General features: G+C 35.1%; 1 protein-coding gene across 4 annotated transcripts in view; it reads right to left on the bottom strand.

The window, feature by feature from the left end:
• Positions 1–21,607, bottom strand: part of DCC (DCC netrin 1 receptor) — a 1,128,596-nt gene that overhangs the window by 432,562 nt on the left and 674,427 nt on the right. For all 4 annotated transcript variants that reach the window (XM_053902733.1, XM_019464025.2, XM_019464024.2 and 1 more), the window contains exons 6-7: positions 3,722–3,876; positions 1,023–1,143 (exon numbers count right to left, since the gene is read on the bottom strand). In XM_053902733.1, coding sequence (XP_053758708.1) covers positions 1,023–1,143; positions 3,722–3,876 — 276 coding nt within the window. The remainder of the gene's footprint in view (positions 1–1,022; positions 1,144–3,721; positions 3,877–21,607) is intronic.

The raw sequence follows: 21,607 nt of genomic DNA, 5'->3' as shown, positions 1-21,607 counted from the left end.
ATTTGGATCTATATAAACAAATTTTCCATTTCTGCTTTTTTAAACAAATGAATACTTTCGACTTTCTTTAGTGATAGAACATTTCAGAGCAGCTGACCGGTTTGTTTTTCTTTCTCTTTTCTTTTCTTTTTTCCTGACAGAATTTTTGTTGTTTGGGGGATAAGAAATATGTCTTATCATAGAGTTATGATAGTTTTGAATCCACCACCGCATTAAACTTTCAAAAGACTTTAGGACAAAATAAAATTAAAAAAAAAAAACTTTATAAATCATAGACAAAAGACATTTCATCAAAATCTATTTATAAAAAAATAGAAAAATCGTCAAGTGATTATTTCTACTATTTCCACTGGTTCAAGACCATATATATATATATATATACACACCATATATGGTGTGTATATATATATATACACACACACACACACACGGCATTTATATATATATATATATATGGTATTTATATATATATATATATATATGTATATATATATATATCGAGAGAGAGAAATATATATATATTATACATATATATATATCGAGAGAGAGAGAAGAATATATATAAATACACACATATATATCGAGAGAGAGAGAAGTGTATATATATATATATATATATATATATATATATATATACAGAGAGAAGTATTCTATATATAGAATATAGAGATACTATATTCTATATTCTATATATATATACATATATGTGTGTGTGTGTATTCTATATTTACCTGAAATATTAGAAGAAAGCAGGCCACAAGAGGGAATAAGGTAGTAATTTAGTGGTTATTATCTTGACAACCAGAGGCACATACTGTTCATGACTATCTCATTGGATGGAGATACATACCTAGTTTTCTAGAAAGAATATGCCATCAAAACATAAATACACACCTTGATAAACTAAATAATTAAATAATTTCCAAATGACTTTGAGAGATAGGGAAAACAATGTGGATTTTACAAGTGGACTATGCATAATGGCAGCTACCAGTCACAGAGCAAAGTTCCCCTCATCTTACCAGGCTTAGGGACAATGAGCTGCGCACTGGTCTGGGCATTTCCAGCCTCGTTTTCAGCTACACATTGATAGAAGCCTTCATCTGACTTTACCACTCCAAGGATTCGTAAGTTGCTTCCTCCCTAGGGAGAAGAAAGAAGCAGGTGAAATATTTTACAAAGCAAAAACAAACAAACAAACAAACAAACAAACAAAACTCAAAGAGACAAAATGAATATAAAATTTTAATAAAACTTCATAGGAGAAGCAACAAGGTAGGCCATGAGAGTTCTCAGCCTCATAGATATGTCTTATGCCACTTGGAAAATGTCACAGATTCCCAATACTCTGTCGAATCTATGTGTATCCATTTAAGCTAGTTCTGCAATAAAAACTATTCTCACAAAAATACACATCATCCTCAATATCTAAATTAGCAGCAGAGAGCTCTTTTATTAAATAGGCAAGAAAAAAGGTTAGCTCAAAAGAAATTTCATTTCTTCCCTTGTTATTGAAGGAAATTTGGGTTCAGCAGCTGCTGGGGAAAAAGAAAAGAAATCAAAACACTGATTTTTGCAGCTTCTAAAAGACAAGAAATCTAGGTGGGATATTTTCTGGAAGTGTTTACCGAGAAAATAAAAGTCCGAAAATCCTTTTAAAATTGTAATTGCTTTGACATGTGCCCTTTTGGGGGATTTGGAGTGGTGGTATGGTGGATATTTTATACCATGTCCTTCTTGTTATATGGCTGGAATGCTTCACCTTCAGAAATCCATAAATTAAACACAGCAATGTTAACTCCTATTTTATATAAATTGAGCCACCATCTTTTTCAAGGATGGATGATAAAATGATCTGGAAATAGCATTTAATTATACTAACTCAGTTTTTCTTCAATATTAGTGTAAGAATTAGTTCAGTAAGTGAGACGTGTTAAATCACTTCCCCTGAAGTCATTAAGAGATAAATATTACCTCATGGGGAATTCTTAATTGTTTTTAGTGTCTTGTAGTCAATTCTCTGCTGATGTAAAATTCTTAGATAAAGCTGACTAACTTCTAATTAACAATTCTCATATAAGTTACTATTTGCGCTAAATGTTACTTTGTGACAGACAATGGCTCTCAGATTTCTGCAGCTATTGGGGAAATATTTTTAAGCACAATTTAATGTGAACAGAGCTCACACTGTACATTTTCTTTTTACCTTAAGAAAAGAAACATTTAAATAGGTTGGCTGTAATGAGTCATTCTGGGAGAAAGATTATTCAAACTGTAGAAAAAAATAAATGTTGCATTTTATCATGTGTCCTTAAGGGCACTCAACAATTTCCTTTCTATGCAAGTAGCATATATTCTAGGCAGACACAACACATTTCAAGTTGCCCCATGGCAGGTCATTTTTAATTCAGTGGTATTACACTTAAAGGAAATAATGGATTGGTGTGGCACTGAAAAGTTACATTTTCTCTCTTTCTTACTCCATTCCCAACCAATTAAACAAATGCAACTAAAAGGGGAAAATACTAACTGGTGATAAAAGTAATAAAGATATGCTTTATGGATATATTCCCTAAGAACCCTCGTGGCGTGACAAAATGCATGCATAAAGAGGTTATGGAAGTTTCTGAAAGTCAACTGATCCAGCAACAAAGAGGTGGATCCACAAATGAGCACCAGTGCAAGGTCAAGTGGAGCACCTGCCTGGATTGGCAGGGCACCTGTGGTCTATTACCCTTCTGCCAGAAGACCTGGCTTAGACACTCTTCTTCGACAGGTCATATCTGCATCTCAACCTAAGAGAAGTAGGCCTAAACACTCCTTCTTTAGCTACAAAGTTATCTGATATTTGGAAAGTGCTTTTCATATTTCTCATATATTCATATCCTTGAATTCAGAACCTCCCAGGCCAACCTACACCTAAAGGAGAGCTTTCATAGAGAGTTTTTTTACATGAACAAAGAATTCTGCTGGTAACAGCAAAAGCAAAGCTAATAATGACAGGTATTGAGTGCTCACTGTGTACCAGGAAAACAACGTAGTCTATATAATACATCATCCCTATTATCCCCCAGAGGGGATAGAATGCACTAGAACTTAGAGAAACTATAAGAACTGTTATTCTCAGCTTCAATTCTTTCCAATGTTCAGAAGTGCAATGCCATGTGAACTCTGGATCTCCATGGCTTTGCTACCAAGGCAACTACCACTGTCATTGTTACTGTCACTACATCCTTTTCTACTGCTCTAGTAGGATCAGCTGTCCTATTTGGAATGGTAGCAAAAAAAAAATGCCTGTATTATGGAAGTAAGACTACAATAATCATAAGTTGAAACAAATAATCTTGTTGAAACTTTATTATAAAGGGTAAAAGTCAAAGAAGTAAGATATTCTTGGCTTCATATAGTTTAGGAGTAGGTTCTAAACTCTGTTCTCCTAAGAACCAGCAATGAGAATAGTTGGAAACATAGTCTCAGGTCCTCTGTATTTTCCATTGTTTGTTTATTTAAAACCTTGTCTGTAAAACAAGGGGGCTGGGCTGTTTGATCATTCTTTTTCAACTCAATTTTAAACTCTAGAAAATCATTTACTTTACTAGAAAAATTTTAACACATCATAAAAATTCCAAACAGGAACACTCTTCCCAGGAAAGAAAAATGACTGAAAAGATAGGAAACGATGAATGGGATTGTAAAGCTAATATGAAAAGAAGATAGTTACCACTATTTGAAAATAATCACTAGGAATGACCACATCTCCATTCTTCATCCAATTCACAGTGGGCACAGGCTTTCCAGAGACGGAACATTCAAACTCAATATCCATGCTTTCATAGGCATACAGGTTGGAAGGGTGATTTAAAAACCATGGCGGAACTGCAAAGACAGAAAACAAAAGTAAGCGGATGAGAATATGAACCAGCATGCTAAGGTCTTTGCCCAGTAAGATGCACTGGACAGGAATGGAGAATATTTGTAATTCAAATAATTCCCTGAAACCCTTAGTTTGTTATACAGAAACCACTGTAGAATGAATCTTCCCTCTTCCAAACACAGTTAAACAGTTGTAGTTAGTGGTGTTTTGCTGCAGGAAAGAACAACAACAACAAAAAAACGCTTTTGGAGAAAATATTATATAGGTAGTAAACATTCTGAATACCTAAGTATTTGTATCCAATTGACTTACATAAAGGATACTGAACAGTGCATAAAGCTATGGAAACAACCTGATAAAGTAAATAAAGGGAAGCTGATAAATCTGAGAAAACCCAGACCGCGAGAGAAGAAAGCCTGGTGTCTGTAATTCTAGAATTTCACTGGGATTTAGTTAATGTGATGGACTCATTCCCTGTTGAAACTGGCTGTGATGATAGGCACAAAGAAATGACTATCACCTTTACTGTGGACACATTCCTATTGTCTTAGCAATTATCTATTGTGGCACATAACTGCACTGCATTATTATTTTCCCAGCATGATACGTGATATAATAATTTAATTTAATGTCTTAATTGCCATAATACTAGTTACTCTATGATGGAAATTTGTAATTGAAAGAAATTACAAATAAAATATAACACACCTTTGCTAATGAATCTCTCAGGCTTGGTCCATCAAAACCCTGCCTAAGAGAGGTAAATTGTAAAAAGAAATGTTCATTCTCTTCCATTGGGAGTCTTAAAGTGATGTTAGATTTGAATATTCATATTGCCTTGAGACTCAGGTTAAATTCACAGTGAAATAGCAGCCTTGATCCTGTTTTCACATAAGACATGGACATGCATTTTTAGTAGCCATTTTTAAAGTTAGATTGCATTTCTATCATTGCTGTTGCTATGCTCAGTGAGTAAGGAGTGCCTAATTTTTGCTCATTTAACAGTATATTTTGCTCTCTCTGACTGCCATCAGCTCTTTCAAACCACCACTGACTTCACAGTCAACTTGCAAACATTGATGATGGTTCTGGAAAAATGGGAGAGCCAGTGGAAAGTGTCCCAGGTTCAAGTCCTAGTTTTTCTACTGAAGATCTTGGAAATCTCAGTCTCTCTCTCCCTCCTTTTCTCTCTCTCTCCCTTTCTCTCTCTCTCTTCCTCCTCCCTCTCTCTCTACCTTATTTTCCTGATTTTTAACTAAATATTTGGACCTCTAGTACTACACAACTTTAAAATTCTTTAATCTTTCACATGCGCAAATTGATTTGTATGACTCAGCTGGGATGCATTAATATTCACAGACTAAAGATATGGAAAAAATGTGTCAGAGCTTTTCTAAAAAGAACATATCCCCATTATATACAGAGCTGAAATTATTTATTTATAATTGATAATATTAGTAAGAGACTGTTTTTATCCCTTAACCAAACTCATTGACAATGAACCAAAAGGCATCAGAAACATTTATTGAATGACGCTCTAAGCAAATATGTCAGTTGTCTGTTGGATTCTGTTCTCAATTTTATTATAGATTTTGATCAACTATTTATTTACTTGCAAATAGCCAATATTTATTGTAGGCTGACTGTTTATAATTTATTAGGCTAAGAACTTTATATTTATTATATTCACCACACCTCTCTAAGGCTTTGTGATTCCCATTTTACAAAGATGCTGAGGTACAAGGAGTTGAACTAACTTTCTCCAAATCATGCTACTTGTAGACCACAGAGCCAGACAGGCTGACTCCCCTGCCTACATTATGAACTACTTTGTAATAATTGTCTCTTTTGCCACTTGAAAATGCAGGTGGAAGAATAACTCATTAACATTCCTGAAGCCTCAAAGATAATGGAGATAAATAATTAGAGCTACTAAAAAATATATAATACCATGTTGTCTATTCCTCTTCCCCCTTTAAGACCTTCTAACCTGGGGCCATGAAAACTTCCTGAATCCTCCCATTCTTAGTGTTCACTTTCATCAGAATTCCTGATATCACTTAGGCCTATTTCAGAGTTTTCAAACCGTGAGTGACATCCATTCGTGGAATGGCAAATTCATTTTTGGAGTTGAGACTAAAATTTAAATATATATGCATGTAAATATGTACATATACATAAACATATACAGATACATACATATATATCCAGTTACACTTCATTTTATTGTACTTCATTTAATTGAGCTCTATTGTGCTTCCCTGACCCCAGATTTTTTTACAAATTGAAGGTTTTGTGGCCACCCAGCATTGAGGAAGCCTATTGGCACCAGTTTTCAAACAACATCTACTCCCTGTCTTTGTGTCACGTTTTGGTAATTCTTGCAATATTTCAAATGTTTTCATTATTATTATGTTTGTTAATACAAATTGGTCATCTATGATCAGTGATCTCTGATGTTACTACTGTAATTATTTTGGGGTACCATGAACCACATGCATGTAAGATGGTGAAATTAATGAATAAATGTTGTATGCGTTTTGACTGTTCCACAGACCAGCCACCCCCCCTATATTTCTCCTTCCTCTTGGGCTTCTCTATTCCCTAAGACATAGAAGTATTGAAATTAGGTCAGTTAATAATCCTATAATGGCCTGTGAGTGTTCATGTGAAAGGAAGAGTCACACATGTCTCTTCCTTTAAATCAACAGCTAGCAGTGATTAAGCTTAACGAAGAAGGCATGCTGAAAGATGAGACAGCCTAAAAGCTAGGTCTCTTGTGTCAAACATTCAACTTGTGGATGCAAATCAAAAGTTCTCAATGGAAATTAACAGCTTTACTTCAGTGAACACACATTTGATAATAAAGTGATAAAGTCTTATCACTGATATAAAGTTTTAGAGATCTGGATAGAAGATCAAACCAGACACAGCATTCCCTTAAACCAAAGGCTAATATAGAGAAAGGCCCTAACTCTCTTCAGTTCTGTGAAGGCTGAGAGAGGTGATGAAGCTACAGAAGAAAACTTTGAAGCTAGCAGAGGTTGTTTCATGAGGTTTAAAGAAAGAAGCCATCTCCACAACATAAAGGTGCAAGGTGAAACAGCAGGTGGTGATGTAGAAGCTACAGCAAGTTATCCAGAATATCTAGCTAAAATCATTAATGAAGGTATCTACATTAAACAACAGATTTTCAATGTAGACAAAATGGCTTTATATTGGAAGATGCCACCTACAACTTTAATAGCTAGTGAGGAGAAGTCAATGCCTGGCTTCAAAGCTTCAAAAGACAGGCTGACTCTCTTTTTAGGGGCTGATGCAGCTGGTACCTTGAAGTTGAAGCCAGTGCTCATTGCCATTCTAAGAATCCTAGAACACTTAAGAATTATTCAATCTAATCTGCCTGTGCTCTATAAATAAATAGTCCGGATGACAGCACATCTGTTAACAACTTGGTTTACTGAATATTTTAAACCTTCTGTTGAGAGAAAAAAGATTTCTCTCAAAAAATCACTACTCTTTGACAATGCACCTGGTCACCCAAGAGCTCTGATGGAGATACACAATCAGATTAATGTTTTCAAGCCTGCTAATCTAATATCCATTCTGCAGTCCATGGATCAATGAGTAATTTTAACTTTCAAGTCTTATTTAAGAAATACATTTTGTAAGGCTATAACTACCATAGATAGTGCCTCCTCTGAAGGATCTGGGAAAAGTCAATTGAAACTCTTTTGGAAAGTATTCATCATTCTAGATTGCCATTAAGAAAATTTGTGCTTCATGGGAAAATGTCAAAATAACAAAACTAATAAGAGTGTGGAAGAATTTGATTCCAATCTTCATGGATGACTTGGAGGGGCTCAAGACCTTAGTGGAGAAAGTAACTGTAAATGTGGTGGAAACAGCAAGAGAAATAGAATTGGAAATGGAGCTTGAAAATGTGACTAACTGCACAATATTATGATAAAATTTGAGTGGAAGAGAAGTTGCTTCTTATGGATGAGCAAACAAAGTGGTTTCTTGAGATGGAATCTACTCCTATTGAGGATGCTATGAAGACTGTTGAAATGACAATACAGAGTTTAGAATATTACATGAACTTAGCTGACAAAGCAGCCTGAGGGTTTGAAGGGACTGACTCCAATTTTGAAAGAAGTTCCTCTGTGGGTAAAATGCTATCAATTAGCATCACATGCTACAGAGAAATTATGCGTGAAAGGAAAAATCAACTGTTGCAGCAAACTTTGTCATATTTGAAGAAATTTCCACAGCCACTGTAGCCTTCAGCAACCACCATCCCAATCACTAGGTAGCCATCAACATCAAGGCAAGACCCTCCACCAGCAAAAAGATTACAACCCACTGAAAGCTCAGGTGATGGTTACCATTAAAGATTAAGGTAGGTAGCACATCATTTTTTTTAGACTTAATGCTATTTTATACTTAATAAACTATAGCATTGTGTAAACAAACCTTTCACATGCAGTAGGAAACCAAAAGATTCATTTGACTCACTTTATGGCACTACCGATTTTATTATGGGACCTGGGAGAAAATATATACATACACAGAGAGATATGCATATGTATGTGTTTGTACACAGATATATTTATATACACACACAAATATTTGTATATATATGTATATGTTTGTATATATCTATCTAGGGAGTGGGGGTGGAAGGAAGAGTAGAATAGGAATCAAACAGTATAGAAGAAGAGAAAAGGAAGATAGGAGAATTTTAAATCTATACTCAACAAAAGCAAAGGAAAGAGAAGTTTCAAGAACCCACATGATGGGACCAGATCTTCCAAAGCGGATCATAGCGAATCTTCAAAACCTTCTGTTTTATTGATTAATAAAATACAGTGACTCTGATTAGTTAATGGAATAATTTGACTTAAGTATATAATTATAATTGTAAAACAATAAACACCAAGGATGCCTCAATGTTTTTTTCCTACTTCCAAATATGTACATGAGTCACGATCTATAATCTGTGATTTTCTCTTATTCCTTAGGCTTTCAGCATTACACTGGATACCTCATCCTCCCTGGCTGTCTTAATACCTTGATTTCTATACCAGGTTTTCCAACTTTCACCATATACCAGACAGTAAATGAGGAAGAAAAAGTAGCTGCCCTCATTTAGATGGGAAAGTTGAAACATGAAACAATACCACACCATCAGAAATGGGTCTAACTTTCACATTTTCTGAAAATATACTGTCTAACTTGGGCAGTGTTGCCAGTCATGAGTAATTTTGTGGTAAGAACAAGGGCTAATGATTTCTTTTCATATCTCAATGCCTGTCACAGAGCCTCATCCCCAGCACACACTCAGCAAAGATCTGCTGACGATGCTTATAAGAACTCAAACAATAAAATACACACTTTCCCTTTTGCTGTGGCAATATTGGTATAAGATGATGAGGAGGAGTTTTGACAATGTCATGGAAACTACATAACTAACAAAATATTATTTTATTGTGGAAAATAAAACATCAATGAATCATGAGAAAAAAATAAAGAACAAAGAATTGGCTAACTGGAGAAAGGACTAAGTATTTGTTATATTGGATACCTTTTCAAAATATTCCTAAAATTCTTCCTCGTTTGGGCAAAAGGAATTAAAATAAATATAGAATTCAGGAGACAGTTTTGAAAAGGTCTAAATAAAAAAGCCTAGGTTGGATTAGAAATTACATAAAAGTTTTTCAATCTTGCTTTAAATAATGCATAACCAAACTGCTACCTGTTTTCCTGAAGCTACTGTCCACATATCCCTTACAAAAATCCTCGGTTTTAATTTAACAATCCTATCTGGTCCTTTTCTAACCCGTCTTTGTTCATTCTGTTTTCTCTTCCTGAACTGTTTTTCATTTTGTCTTAGAGTGCAGACATCCTACCTATCCGTGAACCCACTTCTCCAAAAGCGTCACCTTAATTTTTCTTTTTGTAAAATTTTATCTCCTTTTAGAAACCCCAGTGGTATTTATTTTGGCTGATTTTATGGCACTTTGATATGGTTACTTAGCAACAGTTTGTAACTTGTTAGGGGAAGACGCTCTGTCATGCTAACATCAATTCAACCTATTGTTTAATATATTTTTGATGATGACACTATTCTGGGAGAGAGTGAACAAAAGAAGTTTACCCACTTTTTTCTCTTCTTATTTGATCCCTTTGTCTTTCTCTGTTGATGAACAAACTAGAATCTGCTGCCTGGAATTTAGGATCACAGCACTGGAGTTGTATATTCTCAACATAAAGTGCAACTGGGACGAAAGAAGGAATATGAATTATCAGTCGCTGTGGGTATGTGTCATCAGCATTTTCTGATCATGGATCCTTGCCTGGAATTACATTCCTCAGAGGATACGATTTCTGTTTATTCTCTAAAGGGCAACTCAAATACTCCTTTTCCCATGACATTTTGTCTTTTGTGAATCGGACAATGGATTTTCCTGCTTCTTGTAGTGCTCTCTCTCTGTGCCCAGTTTTTATACCACTTATTGTTTTAAGATATATTTCACATATATCATTATTTACCAACCACAAAATGGATTCTTAAAGATGTTATCTGAAGCATATGCTATCTCTTTTAATGTCAATATTACACAATAACCCCTCCCTTCCACCCTCGTGGAAGGAATAATTTTACTTTAAACTATTTGGTGGGTAGCAATTTCTTAATGATTAATAAAAATGGAGTACTGTGAATTTGCAAGTTTATCAAATAGTGCCATTTACATAGTACTAATCTATTAATCCATTAATTATTAATCCATTAATCCTGAGAATTGCATACAATGCTACAAGAATTTCAGGCAAGATACTGATTTTAGTTATACTGTCTTTGAGTAGAATAAAAATTCATGACCAGAAATAAATTACTCAAATTTCCCTCAGATGTTAGTTTCTCAGGATTTTCTAAAGTACTTACAGTACATATATAAAAAATTATTTTTATTAGGTGGCTGAGGGAATAAGGAATAATGACCCAAAGTGTCTAATAAGCAACAGAAATATGGAAAAAATATGATTTGTTCTTGAAAGTGTTTATCATACTTCGAAATGACTAATACTTGAGAAAATCCTCTATCCTGAAATCGTTAGAGTTGTATAACTAAATTTTATATTTTGAAAATGTTTTTGTTTATTTATTTTTGAAAGAGAGACAGAGTGTGAGCAGGGGAGGGGCAGAGAGAGACATAGATACAGAATCCAAAGCAGGCTTGGGGCTCCAAACCATCAGCACAGAGCCTGATGAGGGGCTCAAACACATGAACTGCGAGATCATCACCTGAGCCAAAGTTGGACGCTTAACTGACTGAACCACCCAGGAGACCCTATAAGTAGATCTTAAATTTGAGTAAAAGTTTTCTGTAAATTTACTTGGTTTCCTCCTAACAGTTTCTATGCTATGACTTGTCATTTAAATTTTGTAGAGGAAAATTTCTTTTATAGTATCAACCTCAAAGTCATCAGCAATAAACTAAACAGCATTTTGATTTTTATTTCATATAATAGATGCCTCATAAGTATTTTCAGGAATGTCCCATATCACTCCTTAATCTTTAGCCTTGGCTTCTAGTATTTTTATTTTTAGATAAGTTATTTGGCTATTCTTTTTCCGTTGTGTAGGTATGTAATAAAATTACCTTGATTTTGAGAAGATTCTCTACATTCTAAAGATTTACCATAACTCTGAAATTGCAGATAATGCATTTTCAAAGTTTGTTTTGAGAGAGAGAGAGACAGACAGACAGGCAGACAGAGAGGGGTTGAGCTGGGGAGAGGCAGAGGGAAAGAGAGAATCCCAAGTCAGCTCCATGCTGTCAGCACAGAGCCTCATCCCAGCAGGGCTCATCCCAGGAACTGTGAGATTATGAGCTGAGCTAAACTCAAGATTAGGACACTTAAATGACGGAGCCACCCAGGTGCCCCAAGAATGAATTTGTAAAGCCAGGCAGGTGGTTTAAACAAACACTACGCAGCACAAATTACTTTGGTGAATGACAAAAAATAATCGAGGAAAAAAACAGATCAGTGAGATTTTATTAGGAGGAAAATAAAAATGAGCATGATCCTTGAGTGGCTGCATTTCCACTCTGAGAACACTGGACAGTCAGCTAAGTTTCCCTGGAGCCAAACAGCTCTCTCCAGTGTTCCCAGGCCCTTTGAAGTTAGTTAATTTGTCCTTGAAATAGTGGGCATAACCCCTTCAGTCTTCTCTTAAATGCAAATATCTGAAGAGGCAGACCACACCAAATGTCTAACAACAAATCAGACTACTTCAGTATCCAAAACAAATAGGCTCTTTGAAGTGCCTATTACAATTGTATCAACAGATAATTTCACTTTAAGGACCCATACTTTCTTATGTAATTACATTCAGATTACTACAAAAGAGGTAGATTACTACAAAAGAGGCCAGATTGAATGCAGGTTTAGAGATAACATATCCTAGCAGGGGAGGGGAAATAATCTTTATCAATTCAGGCTTTCTTGTTAACCGTCCCTCAGAAAAATCCCAGTTTTATAGAATAATGTTTCTAAAAGGACTGCCCAATTTATAGATTAGAAATTGTTCTCCTATTCCATAGTTTTAATTCTTCTTGCACTAACTTTTGTTGCCAGTAACTTTCTTTCAGCTAACTTGATCTTTAAATGCATAATCCTCCTTCTCCTTTTTTAACAAGGAGCTATGTGATGTATCTCGGCCCAATTCAACACTTCTATCCAGGTCTTTTCTTATGTGACAAGAGACTTGAAATCTGCTGAATATTGCTCTCTAGTTTGCGTTTTCCTTCCTACACATCTGTCCTCCCCCGTAGGACTGGGTGTTGAGATTTGCATTTCATTTTCTATTTAAGTTGTGTCTCACACATACCTGTCTGTACTCTCCTAAAAAATTTAGGTTGGTTTCTAACCTTAAATGACTAGAATGTTTTCTGCATTGGAAACAAAAGCACACTTGAGCTTTAACTATTAATATTGACTGGGGTTCCCACTCTGGAAAAAAAGGGTTTTTAAGCTATGGATTTTCTTCTTAGCATTTTCCATTTTAAGAAATATTTCAATCTAGTGCATCAGTGTTCATTTCCACAGAGAGACAGAGAGAAAGGGTGGCAGGGAATGGAGAGATAGGTAGGCAGGTTTGGGTTCTTTTAACAACTGCTAGAATGAACATTACCTTTTTTATTTTTCTGACTAAGCCTAAGTGGTATATTTAATTATACATATGGTGTGTTTAATTATATATATATATATGTATGTATATATATATATATATATTTTATATATAATATATAAATATTATAAATATATATAAAATAAAAATATATATAATATATAATATATATTTATATAATATAAAATTATATAAAAAATATATAAAATCTATATATATAGATATATATAAATGATATATTTACTTATATTTACTTATATTTATATTTACTTATAAATATATACATATACATATATAAATATAGATGATATATTTACTTCTGTGTGACACTATATATGTATGTATATCTATATCTATATCTATATCTATATCTATATATATCTATATATATATCTATACACTAAACACTAAACACTAACTGACCAAAAACAACCAGCAGATGAAACAACAATTTCTTCCATTGTGGCATAAATCTGAATGTGAATCCACTAAGCTACTAGCTTCTTAAGAATGGGGACTGCGTTACCAACTCTGTGTCCTCAAGGACAAGCATGGGATAGGTGCAAATAAGCATTATTTAGGCTTGGGTGTGGCTCAGGCTTAATAGGACAACCCCCTGGCATTCATTCATTTTCTGGCTGCAACTGAGTAATAGCTATGAAAAATCTAGACATTTAAGACATGAGTATACTTTTCTTCAAAGTTTATTACAATAGGACATTAGAAGCACCAACTATAAGCTATTCTGCTGTAGCTGGCAAAGACACTATTTTCATCACCTTAGAGAAATGAAAACTTAGATCTTTTGCTTTCATTTTCTACACCATCAGTACTTCTCATTGTGAACACAATACACCAAAAAATTCCTCCTCCTACCTAAAAATTCTGGTCTGCGTGCTGTGGGGGATGAAGAACACCTTATCTTCAACCTTTACTTTAGAGTCCTTTATATATGCTTGGCAATTATTTTCTCTCTCTCCTCACAATTTTCTTTATCCAGACAAATAATCCCATTACCCTTCCTCCGTTCCAGCTCTTCCTGCAATCATGGTTCCTTCTCTATAAATCCAGACTGAGTTTTCCATTTCTTCTTTAGTTGTGGAGCCTACGACCAAATTGGTAGATGATGTTGTGAGGCTCAAACCAATGCTGAAAATAATACGAGGATTACCTCAAGGTCCCAATCTATATGCTTACTGATGTTACTGCCATGCCTTTGGAATGATTTGTGTGCTATCAATCAAGCCTTCAGTAGATACTGGCAACTCTCCAACAATTAAGTTTGCGTGCATAGACACACACACATAAAAACGTGTATGTGTATGTATATGTAAATATAAATATATATTTTAATATATGTATTTCTATATATTCGTATATATTTGTGTTCCCAGAAACTTCTACATAAACAATATCATCACAGAGAATACCATTTTAAAATGTCTTGTATATACATAAACGCATAAAATTATACATCTACATATATATAATTTATAAACATCCTTGTCAATTTTTAACTTTAGTTATGAAGGAAATGAAAACATGTTGACAAGATAAAATGTTAATTCACATGTGTTGTATGATGACAGAAGTAATAAATATATAAAATAGGTTATCCAGTTCCAACACTGCATCCTGACAGGAATTTTAGAGCTATCATTTTTCTCTCGGTTAAATGTTTTCTAGCTTTCTTGGTATTTGAGAGTAAAAGATGTAGGTATTTTAAAAGTCTAAAAAAATGTTTCTGACATGCATGAGAACTATTTCTATGTATTTTCAAATGTACTCTGAAGAGTTACAATAAATTACAGAAGAAAAATTATTTTTCAAGTTGCTTGTTAGTTGTAGATATTCAGTGAGGGAATCTTTCAACACCTTCAACTGAAAAAATGATGGATTCTGACACATAACTAATTTCTTGCCCCCAAAACCTAATGAAATAAGCTTAAGTCCCAGAGCATACTCGTGCACGTACATAAATATCAACAACAAATTAAAAAAAAAAGAAAGCATAGTTAAATGAAAAAAAAAATCAAAACAGACATTTCTGGAACAGAGCAGAAAGGCAGATTAGGATTGAATTCCTTATCTGTTTTTAAGCCCCAGAAACAACTCTGAAGTTTGGGGAAAAGCCTAAGAATTCTCAATAATACCTCCAAACCCTAATCAGTGCAAAACCTGTGAATACAGCCTTATGCTTCTCCTTTTCTGAGAGAGGAGGGTTGTCCTCCTGGAGGACAGCTGGAGGGCTGCTGAAGTGATACACAGGAGATGGAGGTGACTTAGGTGAAGACTCTTGGGATAACAGTGAGCTGAAGACTTGGCCGGAAACCTGAGGACCAGGCCTTCCACGTTGTAAGGGAACAGGAACAGCATCAGCCATAGTATGTTGCTTCAATTGCACTCACTCCCTAATCATTCCCCTTGGTTCTTAAAAAGAGCACAAAGCCTCAAATCTCCAGCCTTCAAACTGGAGTCCAGAGGGGTAAGGCAGGGTGGTAAATAAGTCTACATGTAATTTGTACTGTATTAGAGCAAATAGTTTCTGGACAGAGCTACCCATGTATGAGCTTGCACATAAGAAATATGGAAATGCTACAGCCAACAATAATGCGAGACAGACACAGAGACATAGACATAGACATAGACATAGACATAGACATAGACATAGAGATGGAGAGAAAGGCGGTTGGGTAAAAGGAGAGAGAAAAACAAAGCTCCCTATTGAGAAGAGAATATAAGGACAGGAAAGGAAGGAAATTGCTCAAGTTGCTTTATACAATGGCTTCATGGAATATGAAAATTAATTCAATATAACTAGAGGCCAAAGACTGGATGATAAAATGGCAGAACAAAACAAAAAGGGAGATAGTGGAACTAAAGAAACAAATCAAGGACCAAATAACATCATTAGAGACTGGTGCCAATACATACATTAAAAAGTACAAATAACATAATAAACACTACTAAAAATCAAGTTACCAACATACAGGAGATCTGAGATAATCACAGTGAATGTAGATGAAAAAAGCCAAGGGTCTAAAATAACACAAAGCTCATATAGAAAGAGGAGAAGCAGAAATGATCCAATAAGGTAACTGGAATTCTGATGTAGCAAGCCCAAAAATGTATACATTCAAAGCCCACAAAATATATATTTAAAGATAAAATAATAGAACATTTTCCTTGAAAAATAAATCTGAATTTTCAGATTCAAAGTCTTTACCATGTTCCTAGGAAATTAAATACATGATTCCTGATAGTGAGACATCTCATTTGGGCTATTGAATCTGGAGGATAAAGTAATATCTGAACATCCAGACAGAAAAATAAAAATCAAATCATTCTATATGAGGTAGGGGGGAATCAGACTCCCATATATCCAATGTAGCAGAAGACAACAGAGCAATATTACCCAAGAGTATTATACATGAGCCTTTCTATATAAAGCCACATTCTCAGTTATGAAGGTACTCAGAAAATATAGCACTTTCTAAAGTAAGTCTGACAACAAAATCCAGGCAATTAAAAGTACCATCAAAATAAAAAGTTAGACAACCATGATGAGTGTGATGAGTATTGACAACATCTCTATACAGAAATAAAATAGACACAATGAAAATATGGTTACTGACGAGAATTCAATTGTTATAACCTGAACAGGAGACAGCTAACACTGTAACAACCAAAATCAGAGGGTGGGGAATGAGATGGATGAGTGAGGATGCTAACCCCGCTGTGAAGAAGTGCTGTCTTGATGGCAGGAATTTAAACTGTTCGCACTGAAATAAAACATGAACTTACAAAGACTAAAAACAGTATCTACAGCTGCATCACACTGTCATAAATGTATTTCTACCTAGCAACTATTCCTGTACATAGAAGGATATATGGGATACTGAGAGTTAGGGAGATTTTTTAATTCAGATAGGTTATTTTCACAAAGTTTAAAAAGTGAATTTTTTTTCCAAAACAATTTTTTTTTAAAAGACTCTGGAAGAAAAATTTTAAGACATTACAGTGGTTATGGAGGTATGTATATATCTTCTTTCCTTGTTAAAAATTTCTCTTCCTTCCTTCCTTCCTTCCTTCCTTCCTTCCTTCCTTCCTTCCTTCTTTCCTTCCTTCATTTATTTCTTTTTTTAGTAGGTTTCAGCCCAGTGCAGAGTCCAATGTGGGGCTTGAACTCATGACCCTGAGATCAAGACATGAACTGAGATAAAAAGAGTCAGACACTTAACTGACTGACTCACCCAGGCACCTGTAATTGTTAAAAATTCCTAATGATTAAAAAAGGTGACTCAAAATCTATTTTCAGGAGGTGCCTAGGTGGCTCATGTCAGCTAAGCATCCAGTTCTTGATTTCAGCTCAGGTCATGAGCCTACCATCCTGGGATCAGCCCTGCATCAGGCTCTGCACTTGGGGTGAAGTCTGGTTGGGTCCTCTTTCTCTCCCTCTACCCCTGTCTGTCTTTCCCCCTCATGCATACTCTCTATCTTTCTCTCAAAATAAATAAATAAATAAGCATTAAAAACATTCTATCTTCAGAAGGACTCACTACTATCGCTTTAAATAGAAGAACCCACTGGCAATTCTCTTTTTCTTAAGTTTATTTTTATTTATTTTGAGAAAGATACAGAGGGAAAGTAGGGGAGGGGCAGAGAGAGAAGGAGAGAGAATCCTCCACAGTGCCAACAAAGAGCCCGATGCCAGGCTTGAACTCACGAACCGTGAGATCATGACAAAATCAAGAGTCAGTTGCTTAACCAACTGAGCCACCCAGGCACCCCCCATTGGAAATTCTAAGAGCTTTCATAAATAGTACACATGATAATCACATTTACTCTCTGTCTTTTTTTTTTTTTTTTTCTTTAAAGTCGTATTTCTCCACTGGGGCTTAGAAGAACTTCAGAGGAACTTGTTGCTGGTGACAAGACCACATCAACTAACTCTTGAGGAAATCATATGGAGGAAAGAGCAATGCAAAGTTTTCTACCACAAATTTGCTGAAGGGAGACTATTTACAGGATGACCCATGAAAACTGCTGTATGACAGCAAGAACAGTCAGGAACTCTGACTCCTGGCTCTGGTCCTACTGTAGGGACATATGGACACTCATCAATTAACTGAACTTTTGTTGACTTCAGTTTCTTAGTCTGAAAATTTAGAGGATTGAATGGAATCTCTATTTTCAAATTCTCTGAAATTCCTTCAAGTGTTACTGGGGAGGGGATGGTTGTGAAGTTACTCCCCACCCCTGTAATACCTTCAAGGAAAAGACCTCCATGTTGACCAACAGTAAATGTGGAGCTTCTGTATTGACTGAAAGCTGCATGAGAATATTCTCTGCTGCTAAAACAAAGTAAATTATCCCCAAGCTTTTCTTCCAGCCTTAAAATTTTGTGAGTCTAACATGAGAGTATATACGGCTAGTCCAATGCTGTTCAGCATGAACGGTTTATATAGAGTTGATTTAGCAAAGAAAGAACAAGGAAAATAAAGTTGTCAGTTTGCTTTTTATTCTGCCACTAAAATAATATTTGGCTAGCATTAATGCATTGCTTGAAACAATAAATACCAACCTAAGCGTCTCATAAAAATCACAGGAAGTGACTCAAAGGCAGGTCAAGGGTAATTAGTTCAATGCCTTGCTGCAAAATGACAGTATTCCTTTCATACTAACACTTAGAAATGACTTACTTTTAAGATTACTTGGTAAAAGAGTACTTCCAGCATTGATTATATTCTAATTTTGAGACTCTATCTGCTTTTTCATTCCTGCATTTTGGCCTCAAGAGACAGCTATCTCCCTACAGATAAGACCAAACTTCATGGTAATTTCATTTATAAAGATAAGCGTGGATATCAGAAACCATGGAAAAAGCGTGTGTGTGTGTGTGTGTGTGTGTGTGTGTGTGTGTGTGTGTGTGTTTTAAGATGTATAAAATCCTTCCACAGACAACCCATGTAAACTGGAATGCCTTCTTGCACAGTGAATGGAAATATTCTGTTTGAACATTTTGCCTGATACTTAAATAACAAAGAAGGAGTGCTTACTAAAGTCTGTGTACAATTCCTAGTGCTAAGTTGGATTTAAAAACTTGGATTTCATAAAATTCATCTTAGTTGGAAAGAACTGTTATCAAATATTAAAATACAATGTATTAAGGGCAAATGATAAAGGCATGCATTAGAATAAAAACAGCAAAATCTACTACATATTTAACAGCAGTTTATATTAAAGGGATCTAGGAATTTTGTTGACTGGCAAGAATTCTAATCTTAGGAACCCTGCCCTGGGTCTTAACACTTTATGCAAGTTACCCTGCATACTATAAACAAATACACATATGCATGTGCACATGTATGTGAATGTGCATGTTAAAGAATATTTACCAGCTTTGTCACTGGGATCTGGCAGTCAGTGCTGGCACAGAACAATTCATTACCCTAAACATCCTCTCCTGTGACTAATATTTTTCAAACCTCAGGAAAATACTTCTTCATTGCCTCCCCTCTGCTCACCAAATATAAGGGCCAAATGTAAGGCTAAGAAGTGCTGTGCTTCTACATTTTTGTCCTTGCATTTCATAGTAAAATCTTGTTGCACACAAAAGCTCACTGGGAAATGGCTGAAAAGCAAAGCTTGAGAAAATATTTTATGGTATTTTTCAAATATTACAGAATCCTTCCTATCTCTTCTCATTCCCAGAAGTATTTGCATTTCTTACTTACCATATGATTCATTAATTAAAAGCAAAATGGTTATTAGAAAGGTTATAATTCGGGGCGCCTGGGTGGCTCAGTCGGTTAAGCGTCCGACTTCAGCTCAGGTCACGATCTCGCGGTCCGTGAGTTCGAGCCCCGCGTCGGGCTCTGGGCTGACGGCTCAGAGCCTGGAGCCTGTTTCCGATTCTGTGTCTCCCTCTCTCTGCCCCTCCCCCGTTCATGCTCTGTCTCTCTCTGTCTCAAAAATAAATAAACGTTAAAAAAAATAAAAAAAAAAGATGTTATAATCCATCCATTGATTCTGATTACTATATATATATGTGTGTGTGTGTGTGTGTGTGTGTGTGTGCGCATGCACTTTTCAGAAGCTTTTAAAAAAAGTTCTTGGTATATTTTCATGGTTCTCATTTTATTTTTGTAAATACATTTAATTCCTGTTCATATGACAAACACAGAAAGTCATATAAATAAACACAAGCCTTTACTTCATGATTTTTTGTATATATGTGTATATATGTATAAACATAATAACATATATATAACGTATAAAATAACATATATCTCACATATATAGTAACACACACACACACACACACACACACACACACACACAACCAGCTACAAATGCCTATGTACTATAGCCAGATACATGGCCTTGAATGTTTTTACACTTATTGATATGCCTATAACAAAAGTACAACCTGAAATCTGAACATTCTGCTTTTATGTGCATATTTTTAAAAAGTGGATACAAAATCTCTGCATTGTGCTGAAAGCAAACATACCAAGTTACAAGTCAAGTTATAAGTTACATAGAAGGAGCCATTTTTTAATTTGCTTTTGCTTTTTCAATAAACCCAAACTTCAGATAGAGTAGAAATGTAGGCTATGAGTACCTTGAGAATAGAACTGCGCTTAATTATTTACTAATTTATATTCTAAAACTTAATGAGTTCTGAATAAATGCTGATTTAATTGATTGATTGACTGATTGATGGGAGCTATAAAGTATCTTAGAGATCTAATTCCAATTCCTTATATTTTACAGAGGAGAAATTAAGGATAAATGAAATTTCTATGGCATAACACAGCTCACGAGTACCAAAATCAATATTAGAACCCAAGCTTCCTCAGTTCTAACTAATGGCCTTTCCTTTTCCCAAACTACATCTAAAAATACATATGAATTGCTAACTCAATTTCATTGCTGGCAGTAAGTCTGTTCAAACTTTCTATTTCTTCCTGCTTCCGTTTTGGTAGGCAACATTTCTAGGAATTTATAGGTTATCCACTTTGTTGGCATGGCATGTGATTTTTATAATCTCATCATATTCTGTATTTCTGTGGTGACAGTTGTTATTTCTCCTCTTTCATTTGTGATTTTATTTGAGTCCTCTTTCTCTCTCTCTCTCTCTTTTTCTGTGTTTGGATGAGACTGGCTGGAGGTTTATCAATTTTTTTGATCTTTTCAAAGAACCAAGTCTGGGTTTCATTGAACTATTTTATTTTTTGTTTTTGGTTTCTATATCATTTATTTTTTTAAATTTGTTTTTAACATTTATTCATTTTTGAGAGACAGAGAGAGACAGAGAGTGAGTAGGAGTGGGGCAGAGAGAGAGGGAGACACAGGATCCAAGGTAGGTCCAGGCTCTGAGCTGTCAGCACAGAGCCCAATGCAGGGCTCGAACTCACTGATCATGAGATCATGACTTGAGCTGAAGTTGGATGCCTGAGCCATCCAGGCACCCCAGTTTCTATACCAGTTATTTCTGCTCTAATCTTTATTATGTCCTTTCTTCCTTC

This window comes from Panthera pardus, unplaced genomic scaffold (assembly GCF_024362965.1).
Source record: "Panthera pardus isolate Hobbes unplaced genomic scaffold, ASM2436296v1 HiC_scaffold_15, whole genome shotgun sequence".
Taxonomy (NCBI): Eukaryota; Metazoa; Chordata; class Mammalia; order Carnivora; family Felidae; genus Panthera; species Panthera pardus.
This window is presented reverse-complemented; position numbering and strand designations above follow the sequence as displayed.